The sequence below is a fragment of the Micromesistius poutassou genome (genome assembly GCF_964030765.1).
Source record: "Micromesistius poutassou genome assembly, chromosome: 3".
Classification (NCBI taxonomy): Eukaryota; Metazoa; Chordata; class Actinopteri; order Gadiformes; family Gadidae; genus Micromesistius; species Micromesistius poutassou.
The window spans coordinates 9,265,135-9,279,741 of NC_140273.1; the positions used below are offsets into that span (position 1 = coordinate 9,265,135).

The window sequence follows — 14,607 nt, forward strand, 5'->3', positions numbered from 1 at the left end:
CTTCGGCTGCATTCAAACACATGAGTTTGTCGTTTGCACTCTTACACTTGACCGTCTGTTCAAGTCTGATGAACCTGAAAGTGAGCTTTCAGCTTACGTCAAAGTGGCACTGGGCGAGTAACTGTGAATCCACAAATATACTTTCCATGATTTTTACAATTGTAAATTCTCTGTGGAAGGAAACCACACTCAAATAGAGCATTTCAGCAAGATGATATGCATATCCACAGTCAATCCCAACAGGATGATAATCAATATATGATATTGATTGATACTAATCTGATGTTAGATTGATACTGTTCTGATGTTCCCCCCGCCCCCTGTATTGAAGCAACATGTGTGTGTATCGTAATAACCTCTTAAGCAAATGACATATGAATCAAATGCAGAATCTGGAGACAACAAGGTTTAGGTATCGGAAGCACTCTGGCCTCCATTTGTAGTCTGTTTGTAGTCAAAGTATTATTGACCAATCACGTCTGAGCGGGCTTCTGTTGAATGCAGATAAACAGTCCCTGCGGAGAGCAACCATCTCCGAACCTGTTGGTCACGGCTCACGCTGATGTAGCTTTTTGTTAGCTCAGATATCTTCTTTTGAAATGTTCATAGAGATTAGCAGAAATTACATCTGGACCAAAACATTCTAAGAAAAATTATAATTAAATGTCACACACGTGAGGAAGTCTTGGCCCGGAGGGCGTTTAATCTGGGTTTTTTTCACAGAAATCGCCGGTAAAGCCATGCAATTAAACTCTTCCAACTGACTATATAATTTGTATGGGTCTGTTGTCATAGCTACATCAAGAAATGTGGATGTTTGTTCAGTGCACTTCGTACAGATAAAGATAGGTATCAAAAATGATTTGACTTATTTTTTAAAGAACACCAACTGAACAATCTGTATTTCTACAATGCAAGAATACAATGATTTTATTCAAATAAAGGTTTTTCGACTTACTTTAAATCCAAATGCTCAATAATTTGTTTTAGCAATATATTTAGTTTATTCTAATCAAATGGCTAAGACATGCCAGATTTTTTTCGGCCCCAAAGGCGTTCTGAATTACTGTGTGCCCCAATGATAAATGTTTCCCCCCAACAACCCTACCAACAGTGCATCATACAGTATTGTATTTGTTTTGAGTAAGCAGGTGTTATTGGTTCAAGAACAGCCAATGCCCTGAGATATAAAACCATTTAGCAAAACAACAATATCACTGTAACTAAACATATATAAACAGATGCACACACACACACATGTGTGCACAAACACACACACACAAACAAACACGCACACTTTTGTAATAACACCACTTGAATTAATATTGATACAAAACCCCTGCCCCCAAGGAACAGAGAAATAAATTACTAACCCAACGTTGTAAATAATGAACTCCACCCCCGTAGGGAAAGGCTATTTGATTGGAGGAAAAAACCTGCAATAGCGTTGGATCCACGGCTCAGCCATCGATCAACGTCTGTAATTTACAGAACGGTTCGCTCAACAGCTCTGAGAGCACTTTGACAAGACGCCATGAGCAGAGTCACACGTTGTCAGGTATATGAACATCAGGGATTCAGTAGTTGTGAACTAACGCATTCATGTCCTGCCCTCATTAAGGCACCAAGACCTGTCTGGAAGCACAGGGGAACTAGTACGATACGGTGAAAAGTGTGATGAATACGGTAACATTTTGGGATGGAGGTTCCATGAGAAATCATGGCAATGCTTCATAATGTATATACACTAATGGATTCGATACTTTCTGATGTTGGAGTTGTTTGTAATCATACAATATGAAATAGGGCCGAATTCCAATTTCATGCAAGTGGAAATGTAATTTATAATGTAGTTCCCACTACCATTAACCATGTTAATATGTTAACACTGAATGTAGTTCCTTTCCCCAATGGCAGTGTATTAATACACAAACACTGAATGTAGTTCCTATCCCCAACTGCAGCGTATTCATAAAAAAAAACACTGAATGTAGTTCCTATCACCAACTGCAGTGTATTCATAAAAAAAACACAAAATGTAGTTCCTATCACCAACTGCAGCGTATTCATTCACAAACACTGAATGTAATTCCTATAACCAATTGCATTGAACTACAAAACACTGAATGTAGTTTCCATCACCAACTGCACTGTTCTACAAAACACTGAACGTAGTTCACACTTGAATGTGACCATAAATATTCACCAGGGTTTTAAACAAGTCTAGATGCGCTGTTGGGCACAAGGGCCCAGGAAGCCAGCAACTTAAAACAAATGACCATGAGCACGGCCTCATGGGTTCACACACAGCGGGGGGGTCCATCTCCAGTGCATTGTACTCAACAATAACGAATAACAGAATGGATTTATCAGAGAAATAGGACGCCTCCAGCCAACCTTCAGGGTGACTTGTGCCAGAGGCTCAGCCTAATAGCATGCAAGGGCCCGCCCCACCTCTGAGACAGCGGGGGCTCTGTGTTTTATGGGCTCCCAATTATTATGGTTTCTGGAATGAAAGGCGGATTCTTTTTCCAATTTCCAAATTGATTTAGTGGGTAAAAAAAACAAAGTTCTCCGAAGTGTAGGAGTGAATTAGCGTGCCACATTTATCCCATGATGCACATCAGCACAACATCACGCCCTACACCTTAACTCGCACTAATCTAATGGATAGATTGCTCAACTGACAAGAGCGCATTTTCGCATCCAGGACTTGAGTTCTATTAGAAGCAAAAACACACAGCGATACTGCATCCAGCTCAGGGTCCTCTGCTCCTACGGCACAACAACATGTTCATGTTCATATTCATCCATGTTTCCCCCGTACCTTTCTTTTGGCCTTCAGCTGTCCATGGTAGTTATCAGAGGAGTTCCCTGGGATCTCCCCTCCCCACAGGGTGACCCCCACGATGGTGTAGGTGATGCCCATCACCACTAGGGGCAGCAAATACACCAGCATGGCCACGATGATGTGGTACCTGTCAGGGATGGGGTGGGGGAGGGGGGGGGGGGGGGGGGTGCTACGGTCAATCAATGCATGTCATTATGAATCATCTTCAAAACAAGGATTTTAAACATATTACATAACATTTATTTATTTGATCCAGCCCTGAACAGTTATCCTCAACTTAAAACAAACTAAATATACATTATTAATTTAGCACTGTATGCCCCAAAGGGACGTAAATTGAATTAAAAAATGACAGAGAAGGTCGAAATTACTCAAGGATGCCTACGGGTAGACTGAGGACATCTGGGATGTAGCCCAGGCCCAGTCCCGTTCTGACTGGGAGTGGAGCCCCCTATCCCGGCCCCATCCGGGCCCCCTGGTACAAACAAGGCCTATCTAGATGTCTGGGCCTAACCTCAGCCCTATCCAGCCCCCTGATACCAGTGTGCAAACGAGGCTTCCCCAGATGTCTGATAGGAGTTAGGAAGCAGGAAGACATGGTCTCACATGAAGGAGTCCTGGGCCCCGCGCGGCCAGTCCACGTAGCAGCGCGTCCTGTGACGATGCTTTTTGATGGAGGAGTAGAAGCAGTTGGGGAAGGCCAGTACCATCGCCAGCCCCCAGATACACACGATCACCACCTTGGTGGCCGTGGCGGAGAGCCGTGGCTTCAGTGGGTGAATGATGGCCATGTACCTGCAGAGAGGGAGGGGCAGAGGTCAGATGGGCTTAGCTATAAGAGTCTCATCTGTAGTGTTTGATTGTTATCGCATAATCATATAATGAGGATGCATTTTTTTATAATAATTTATATATTTATAATATATCAATCTCTCTCTATATATATTTATATATGTATACATACAATAAAAAAAATCACATATATTTATATTGTAATATTTTTAGCATAAAACCTTCAAAGTTCAGGATGAATTAGGTTAAGTCAAATGACAATGACACAGTAAACAAATTTGTAACTTTGTAGATAATTAATGAAACCTACAATACAATGAAACCACTTTTCCTCCCACTAACCCACTAACACACCATTTACACAGGCCCTGCACAACTTTCCCATGCACTGTGCGACTGTATTGCAGCCTAACTTCTATTCATGAGATGCTAATGAAATGGGTCCTTAAGGATGGCTCAACATCAATGTCACCGCAGTGATTGCACTCAAAGGGGCACACACACACACACACGCACAAACACACACACACACACACACACACACAGTAACATGCACAGCAACACATACAGTATATGCACACACAAACTCACACACAGATATAGACACACATATACACTTACATATATACGTATATATATATATATATATATATATATACAGTATATATATATACAGTGTATATATATATACAGTATATATATATATATATATACAGTGTATATATATACAGTATATATATATATATATATACTGTATATATCCCATATACACACCCATACACAGATACACATGCATACAGATACATGTTCACATGCACACAAAGAAATACAAACACACACAAACATGCATACGCTCACAACCATATACACACACTTACACCCACACCAACACACACACACCAAACGCATCCCTCAGTGATGCGTTGCCAGACTTCACAGTGAGCTGGGTTACTAAATGGGGACAGCTTTGCGAGTCTCACCAACCTCGTCCAGATATCAATAGCACATGAACACATGTACGCATTATACTGTGATATCATGGCAGCCCGTCTGCTGCCACACGTGAGCGAACACACAGTGAGAGCATCAGTGTTTAGCCTGTGTGATCCCAGCGTGACCGCACTGATAACGCAGCAGCCAGCAAGTCAGCCGGGAGGAGCCGGGTGCCTTTTCCTCTGCCTTTTTGCTGTCCTACTGTTACATTTGCGATTGTGCACACACACACTGAGTTCTACTTTGTGAATTTCTGCCGGCTGACATTTCTGTTGAACCCTTGTTAATGGATTCGTCATTTAGCTTTGAGGTCGCTTTGAGGTCGCTTTAAGGTTGCTTTAAGGTTGCTTTGAGGTCAGATACATGTCATCCCAGGAGCCTGTAGGGGACTAGGGCATATTGAACATGGAAGCCTGAGAGGACATGGGGTCAAACACCAAAGCCACTGCAGTTCTATACCCACAATACTGAGGGATGAGGGACCGTCATCAAGAGTATTATGAGGGACTCTCAGCAGCCCTGCTAAGAGGAGCAGGTGAACCCATTGCCTTACATGAAGTCTTATTTTGAAATGGGGTATCGGTTTCATGGACAGGCTCGAAAGTGGAGAGCACTTTCTTGGGTAACTGGAGTTTGATTTCCTGACAGAGATTACGAATGTGGTTTGTGAGTCAGGCTTTCCCTGAGCAAGGTAGTTAACCCGAAAGGCCAAGTTATTATTCTGTGTTGACTTGAGACCTGAAGTACACTGGTTCTCTACACTGGGGGAGTGTAGAGACCCCCAGTGTAGAGACTCTCTACACTGGGGGTCTCTTCACTGTGGGTCTCTACACTGGGGGTCTCTACACTGTGGGTCTGTACACTGGGGTTCTCTAGACTGGGAGTCTCTACACTGGGGGTCTCTACACTGGGGGTCTCTACACTGGGGGTCTCTACACTGTGGGTCTGTACACTGGGGGTCTCTAGACTGGGAGTCTCTACACTGGGAGTCTCTACACTGGGAGTCTGTACACTGGGTCTCTACACTGGGGGTCTCTACACTGGGAGTCTGTACACTGGGAGTCTCTTCACTGGGGGTCTCTACACTCGGGGTCTCTACACTGGGTCTCTTCACTGGGAGTCTCTACACTGGGAGTCTCTTCACTGGGGGTCTCTACACTGGGTCTCTTCACTGGGAGTCTCTACACTGGGAGTCTCTACACTGGGGGTCTCTACACTCGGGGTCTCTACACTGGGGGTCTCTACACTGGGAGTCTCTACACTGGGGGTCTCTACACTGGGAGTCTGTACACCGATGCTTGGATCTTCTCTCGTTTCTGATTGGCAACTAGTGATCTTTTTAATGTGGATACGATGTGTGGTGCAAATTAACCTAATCAAACAGAAAAATTACGCAGGGAAGACGTCCATGGAGTAGTGGAGGTGGCTGTCTTATCCTGACCAGCTGCACTCATTTGAGAGGATTTTAATTGGTTAGCAAAGTGTTCCATGAAAGCAGTTTATTTACAATCCGTATTGAGTTTTTGTGAAGGGTTATGTAGATTTAACAATTATTTTTTAATCAATTATTTGAATCAATGAGGGGATTTGTAGCTTTATTGACTGACCGAATAACACTGACTGCAAATCAACATTTCACATGCAGTTTATTTACAATCCTTGAATTTTAGGGCAGGGTTATGTAGATATAACTATAATTGTTTTAATCAATGATCGAATCAATTAGGGCATTTATAGACTTTATCAACTATTTATTGACTTACCAAATAACACACATAAATGACAGCAAATCAGCATTTCAAGATGTGAAGAGTAGGCTACTAGTAGTTTGACTGCAGCTGGTAGCCACGGGAATTCACAACATGAAGAGGCGTACCCCTGTGTTTTTCAGGAATCCCTAGAAACCACCACAGTCATCTCTCGAACACATCAAACTAACCTGATCTAACAGACAAAAACCTGTTATCTGATCTCAGTTTAGGAGCTGATCAATCATCATCAAGGATTTAGAAGCAACATAAATTGTAAAATGTAGCTCCCAATTTTTTTTTTTAATTATTATCCTGTGTTGGTTGTTGCTAGCAACAACCAACGCGGTTCTCCTGAGGTTTACCTTCCATTCACATAGCCACTGTTGGTTCGCAGTTGTTTAGCTGTTGGTTAGCTGTTGGTTAGCACGATGCCGGTGGCCTCAAAGCCAACGGTTTTGCGACGCAGAGCAGTGAGGCCACAGACGCTCGCGTAACGTGGCCTGGTGCCATTTACAGACACACAGGGGCCAAGAGGCAGCGCAGGACAGCGCAGGGTTAGGAGACACAGGACCCGGGGTTAAGTCTGAAACATGGCAGGTCAGCTCCGCGTCCTCTGCCCCTGCTCACAGTTGATTAACTCAAAGGGACGTCTCAGACCAAAAATACCCGACCCGTCCAACCCGCTGCCTTGGCTGAAGGAGAGTGGGGCCCTGGGGGTACGACGCACCGCTCGGTGTACTTCCACCGCTCACCTTCACTGCCTGATGTGGATCATGTCTTCTCTGATACCGACCGCTGTGATAGGGCCACTGGGCCACTTCATCATTCATCATTTATACTGTTTATACTGTTTGTCCTGTTTACCCTGTTTGCTCTGTTCGTCCTTACCTTAGCCTATACTTTAGCAGCTATTTTTGTTTTCATTAGCACTACTTTGTATTTATATTTTATTGTATTGTATGTGTATTCAACTGCTGCTGTGCTGTAACAAAGGAATTTCCCCTCCGGGGGATTAATACAGTTTTATCTATCTATCGATACATGCGCTCACAAAGCCACCTGATACATTTGTATGAAGAAATATATTTAATATGAATAATTTATCTGAACAAATACAAGATCCACAGTTGGACAGAATTCAGGCTGAAGACACTATTCATAAATGTATTGAGATTATCTCTCAATATGTTATTGATCGTATTTATTACTACCAGTTCTTAACGGCCAAATACACAGGTGCACGCTTCCTAAATGGATTCTACATTCACGTATATGGTTGGATATAGGCAACATAGAGGCTTTCTGGGGTGTAATAATGTGACTTTGACCACAGGGGGTTTAAAATACTGCAGGAGGGAATTAAATGAATGGACTGAAGATTGAATGGATGGAGGAAGGAAGGGAGGAAAGAAGGCTGGAATTAAATAAGAAAGGAAGCAAGGAAGGAAGAAAACCAGTCTCACATTCCCATAGTACAATATTGAGTTATGTAGCTCATCTTACATAGTCATCCACAGAAAATTATATATTATTATTATACATTATCACAGTTCCACAGTATTATACAGATATAATCTATACCAGCGTGTCCTGGTCTTACTCTTCCACATTTCTCTGATAGAAAAGACTTATTTATTTATTTATTTTGTGCCCGAATCTCAAATATTAACTAATTAGAAAAGAGAATGATGACATTGTATTTTATCGTGGTCTCGCACAAGCTTTTTCCATCTATAATTGTGGACTTCCTGTTCAACAGCACGCTGATTACGTCAAGCGGAGATCCCTTGATTAACGCCAACCGTTTTCAAAGTGGTTCAATAAGGTGTGCATAAGGCCCTCATCTAGGAAACAACACCCGAGACAGGGAGAGAAAATAGAAAGAGAAAATGTCTTTGAGATAATATAAGAGGCAAACAGAAAAGAAAACAGGGACCATGAGGGTGGGGGAGATGGAACACGAAAGAGAGGATGAGGTAGAAATGTAAGAGAGTATGGAGAACAGAGAGACGATGAAAAGAGAGACGATGGTGGAGGGAGAGAAAATGGAAAGATAAAGAGGGGGTATGGGCCGAGAGAGAGAGAGAGAGATGAAACTGAAACTATCGGGTGAAGAGGGGTCTGTTTGGTGCGCCGGTCGGCATACGCGTGGAGGCATTCCTTCGAGTGCATACTTTTAGAGATAGGAATCCTCAGAGGCGACCCTCACAGGCCCTACACCGCAGGGGGGTCGCGATCCATACGAGCGGCAGAGTGTCCATCATCCCAGTACAACGGCAATCACTCACGCATTTCATCCTCCAACCCCACTGCTCATGTCATCAACGAGGGTGGAGGAGGGGCAGGTGAGAATATCTACACACACACACACACACACACACACAGCATCTCTCTGTCCATCCTATTACTCAGATGCACAAGCATGTATTGAGCAGGGCTGATGACCCCATCGTTTGAGCTAATGGAGGCATAGTACTCTGGTGACACGCGGCGGGGAGGAGAGGGTGCATAAATAAGTGAGGGCCGCTGGTTGTTAGTGGAGTCAGGTGAAGCGGGGGGGAAACACGCTATTATTTGCATAAGCGTCTCAGCAGAGGGTGTGTGAATGGATGCGCACATTTGTGTGTGGTTAGAGACACTTTCATCGCACAAAGGCTGCTGGCACAAAACCCAGCAAAAAAGATTAACCACACACACACTCTTTAAACACACACACACACACACACACACAGTAATCCACACAAAAACACACTTGTGCCCGCTCCCACACACACACACACACACACACACACACACATACCACATGCACACAGAACACTGATGCAGAGGCATAAAATTACAAACACACACACACACACACACACACACACACGGGGTAGGCTTTAAGGCTGTAGCACCTAAACTGTGAAAGCTTGGACGGGTGGAGAAGGATGAGGTCATAATCAAATGAGCAGATGCCAATATGTATGGCAATATTAATCAAGAGTTTACAGTGTCATCCTGCCACGCTCCACGTACACGCGGCGTGGATGTTTCATTATGTCATTGATGGATACAAGGCTGCGTGAGTCAGGCGCCACTTATTCACTCTGTCCATTACATCCAGATTATGCATAAAGCCATAGGCGTGTCACATTCATGCATCACAGCACATGTATGATAAAGATAGACAATGGAGGGGGTGGGGGGGTGCATATCACCAGTAACACCATACTTTCAGGACTTTTTATTTATTTACCTGTCCACCGAAATCGCCGTCATGGAATAGATGCTCGCGAACACGGCAGTTACGGGGAAGAAGTTGTGGAATTTGCAGTACGCCAAACCAAAGTACCAGTCCCCGTGGGCGCCGTAGATGCAGTTCACCAGCGCGTTGAACGCCGCCACCGACGCGTCGGAAAACGCCAAGTTCAACAGGAAGTAGTTGGTGACCGTCCGCATGCGTTTGTGGGCGAGAATGATCCAGATGACGATGAGGTTGCCGAACACGGCCACCGCGACCACCGCGCTGTAGGCGAGCGACCAGAGCGCCACACGCCACGGCGGCTGGGCGAACTGGTTGGTGATGTTCCCCGGCACGGTGGACACGTTCTGTGCCACGGCTGCCATTGCTCTTACTTTTCTCTCTCTCTCTCTTCTATTTATTTATTTTAAAACGGAAGTGTTTAGTTGCAATAAAACTCTCCTACACATGTGGTCTCGCGCTGGTAGAGCAGCCGCTGTATGACGTTGATGTATGCCCACCGTTGCGCGCGCCCTCGGGTAAAACAATAAAGAACCGCCAATTCCCAATTACCTTTAAAAGTCCACGTTTGGAATATCACGGACAAACTGCATACACAGAAGAAAAGAAAATATGAGTTGAGAGGTTGTTGTTCTAGTAGACATGTTCACTGTCTGTTTCGGAGGAGGTGTGAAGTAGACCGCTCTCGCGCCCAGCTGCAGCAACAGGCAGTCACCACGCGCGCCCAGTGACGCACGAGGGGCGCAGTGATTGATTGACTGATTGAAATGACTGCATGTCCAGTGGGTTACAAATCGATGATGAATGCATTTCCGCTTTGGTTGGTCTTGTGTTTTGTTTTTGTAAAATGTTTAATCATTGAAATAATACAACTTATAAATAATAATTTATTCATATTTTAAATTATTATTTTAATTTGTTTAATACAATGTTCATTTTCAATTGAATTGCCAGTTTTCACAACAAAACCAGTTGACCACAGGGGCGCTGCTGGGATTTGAGGACATTCTGTGCTTATCCTGCAGGTTTGTTCTCCAGAGGGATCCCCACACACACACACACACACACACACACACACACACACACACACACACACACACCTCACACACACATACACATACACACACACACATATACACAATCTCTCTCTCTCTCTCTCTCTACTCTCTCTCGCTCTCTCTCTCTCCCTCTCTCTCTCTCTCGAACTCACATAAAATGTGCATGTGCAAAGTAGTGTGAAGTACAGGGGGACATGTTATTATCGCAGGCTTTAATGCATGATCGGAATGACAAGGGATGAAGATATCCGTATCTGTTCCTAAAACATGCAGGGCTTCAGCCCAGTCTTCACGCAGCCCATGGCTCACCGTGTTGTTGTCATCATCAGTGGACACCACGGCTCACCATCTTGTTGACTGACGATGACATGGACATGTCAGTATAGTGCATGAAAATCTACGTCTATACACTACTGTACTGTCAGCAAATCACTAGAGTTGATCACAAATCACTATTTAGACAGACAGATGAGTCTACCAGTTGGTTCAGTCCAGGGGGTAGGCTGGTAGTTTGGTCGCCCTATTAAACATCTGGGTGGACACTCCCATGTGTGATGTCACTAGAGGGTAGATTAGAAGGTAACGGCTAATCAGCCTCACACATGGTTGTGATATAAGGGTCCTTTAAAGATTTTTTTTTTTCAGATTGTGTTAAAAGATGGAAGTGTATTTAAAGTTCTAACAGGCCAAGATTGGAATGGTCTTATAATGCCTGACATAAATATATAACATAGGTTCACAAATTAATTGTATGCAGAAAAAAAAAATTAAATAAAATACTATACATGAAATGTACTAGAAACCAGTCAAAACAAACATTATATGGGATCCTTTCTTTAAGATTCACCTCGAAACAGAACGCCATGCGTTAGACAAAATGTGAAAAGAGACACAAATCATTCATTATACTTTGTTCAAATCGACTATGGAGCTTTTTTCTTAAAGCAAAAGAAAATAAATGATCAGAATAGCATGAAGCACGACTCAAGTAGGCACTAAGAAAGCTGTGGAGCGGTCATCCCTCCTGTGAGCACCGCTGGCATTCTAATCTTCAATCCTGGAAGTTCCAATGAACCCAACCCAACGATAAAATGCTAATTTAGACACAACAAGGTGTATATATGTTTATTTATTTATTTTAGTAATTTCAACTACTAAGTAATGACCACAACATGAGGGATTCGTAATAATTTTCCTGAATTATTATTATTATTATTGAACAGATTTTCTCAAACATTATTCCACAGTTGACAGTTAAATTGTGGAGACAGTTTGGTGAAGTGAGCCTAATCCAGGCAGATTAGAGGGTACTATACATGTTCAGCAGATGGTGCTCAAGTCACTGAGGCGGGTGGGGCTCCAGGCCAACTCAAGGAAGTGTGTGATTGGATGGAGGGAGGTACGGTAGCAGGGATACCACAGTCAGAGGCTGTCAAGGCCTGAGACCAAAAAGCAGCTAAATCCATTCCTGGGGCTGGCAGGCTACTATAGAGGGTTCATCCCCGTCTCTTCTAAGCTTACCAGTCCCATGAGCGACCACCCCCGAAAGAAGTTCTTCAGATCAGGTCCAGTGGACCGAGCAGCACCAGATGTCGTTTAAGAGGGTTGAAATGGCTCTCGGCGGAGAGCCGCTCTTACACACCCCTAACTTCAAGCTTCCTTTGAAAATATTTATTTTTGCAGGTTTTATGCTTTTATTATAGAGTGAGTTAGATAGGAATGTATGGGAGCTAGAGGGGAAGACATGCAGCAAAGGTCCACGGGTAGGAATTTAACCTGGGTTGCTGTGGTAAGGACTGAGTCTTAATGGTACCCGGTGAGCCACCCCTGGTGAGCCGCCCCTTAAAGCTGCCTTTGGTCTTCCAGGCCAACACATGGACCGCCCGGTGCTTTACCTCAACCACAGGCTCTGTGATTCTCCCAGTGTTGAATTTCCCCTGTGGATCTTTACATTTCCACTGGGGATCAATAAAGAATACATCTATCTATCTATCCATCAGTGTTGGTAGCAGCCAGAGACGTTGCTCCAGCCCCTTTATGCATTCCTTTAAAGCATAATGTTTGCGGGATGTAAACAGATGAAGATATATTTATGAGGTTGTATGTATATGTAAGTATAGCTACTCTGAAAAACAAAATAGTAGTCCATCTTCCTCTGTTTACATCCTACGTAAGGAGTGTTGATTATTACAACTACAAGCCATGAAGGGTTCGTCTGAGGAGGGTCTCCGCGTTCACCAGAGGACCACGGCGGTGCCACAACCGGCTCATTTAAATGGAATTCACATATCTGCAGGCCTAGGACAGCCCATCTCCCGCAGCCCTCCCTGACCTTGTCTAGCCAGCGCTTTGGAGCGGTTCCCTCTGATAAAGCCGCGTGCCACGTCCGGGATCATCTCCACAAATGTCAACAATGTGTCTCTGTCCAAACTATGCCAAACACACAGCGGCCCCAGGGCGATCTGCTGTCATCACCGGGGCAACGGATGTGGAAACGGATGCAGTAGGAAAGTCCGTTGCAGTAACATTAACCACACAGAACAAACACACAGACACTTGTTGTGTCATTCCTAAAAAAAATGCCGCGTTTAAGAGAAATATACGTATTTCTTCAACCATAACCAATCTGCCAAACAAAAAGACCTTTCCTAAGATGTTTGCCTCCTAGTAGCAATTTGTTTCCACTATAAATGGGCTCAATTGATCTGAAGGGAGCATAATGAAACTATATATCGAGCTGCACTTTACTCAGCGTGCAGCTCAAATGCTTTACATTGAGTCTGCAATTCAGCCTATTGTCCAAGGCAGCAAGCCTGGCGTACTGTGGCAACCCGGGCTTGCCAATTAGCCAGATGCAGAGCACCTGAGGAACAGGTGGAGAAGCAGGGCTTAAATAGCCTGCTTCTACACTCATGCAGGGCTCTCCCAGCCATGGGGCTCACGTGTGGAGAGACCGGTCCTTCCGGGTGACGGGGCCGTCAATTCCTCCCAGATTTTGGTTATCTTTGTACTTTTAATTTTGCAATAAACGTGACTTTTTGGCTTTTGCCTGGTTAAATCGGGTCCTGATTGGAGCAGGAGGTTCACTCCCCAACGAGGGTTGCCACAGTACATAGAAATGATCTTTCCAGGTAGTTATTTCCAAATGTACCAACAGTACAGCTTCTACTTCAGTTTTATACGGCAGGCAAGAGAGAACCATTATACTGTTTAACTGTTTAGCTAACTCAAGGTTATACAGGATGGAGTGCATTTTCACACCAACCCGTTGGTTATGATGATATTAGAGCAAGCATTTGAAGTTTCATTTCCTGGTCCATTTACTTGCGCATGGAACCTGAATATATACTAAACAAAATCTTGTAAGGAACACCGTTCAGTGGATGTGTTTAATCAAAGTGCCTACAAATACGTTTCTCAACATCAGTGGCACAAGTTGGCATCAAACCCTTTACCCTGGCAGTGTTTACGCCATGCTCTACCATTTGATGAATAATGCAGAGCACGGATGTTCAAATGTGTTCAAATGTTGAAAACATGAAATATTTAGATGAAGCCTTTACATTCCATTCAAAATATTCATCAATAACAATAGCCCTCAGCTATTATGGTTGAACATGTTATTCACTGTTGAATCACAATAGCATCTATTTTTTGTGTTGTGAATTAAGTAGTTTTCGTTTCTCTGCCACTGTGACATGATTGAAGATGCAAGGGAACGAACGTTGCCCTTAGAATTCAAACTGGCCAGCTGATAGCGACACAGAGCGATGGCGGGAACGTCTACCGCTCTCCTCGTCGTTCCTCCGTTGTTCAGATCTAGAAGTACTTGAAGTGTCACGACTCACAGAGGTGGACTAGGAATTCCATATCTCTTCAAACCGTATGGGGGGACTATTGTTTTGATTGATATTTTCA

At 43.8% G+C, this 14,607-nt stretch overlaps 1 protein-coding gene across 1 annotated transcript in view; it reads right to left on the reverse strand.

Moving 5' to 3' along the window:
* tacr3a (tachykinin receptor 3a) overlaps positions 1-9,996 on the reverse strand; it is a gene marked incomplete at both ends in the record, with an annotated part of 45,684 nt that extends 35,688 nt beyond the window's left edge. Inside the window, 3 exons of the mRNA XM_084465135.1 lie at positions 2,828-2,978; positions 3,458-3,646; positions 9,626-9,996. Of these exons, the coding sequence (XP_084321261.1) occupies positions 2,828-2,978; positions 3,458-3,646; positions 9,626-9,996 (711 nt within the window). The remainder of the gene's footprint in view (positions 1-2,827; positions 2,979-3,457; positions 3,647-9,625) is intronic.
* Positions 9,997-14,607: the final 4,611 nt, after the last annotated feature.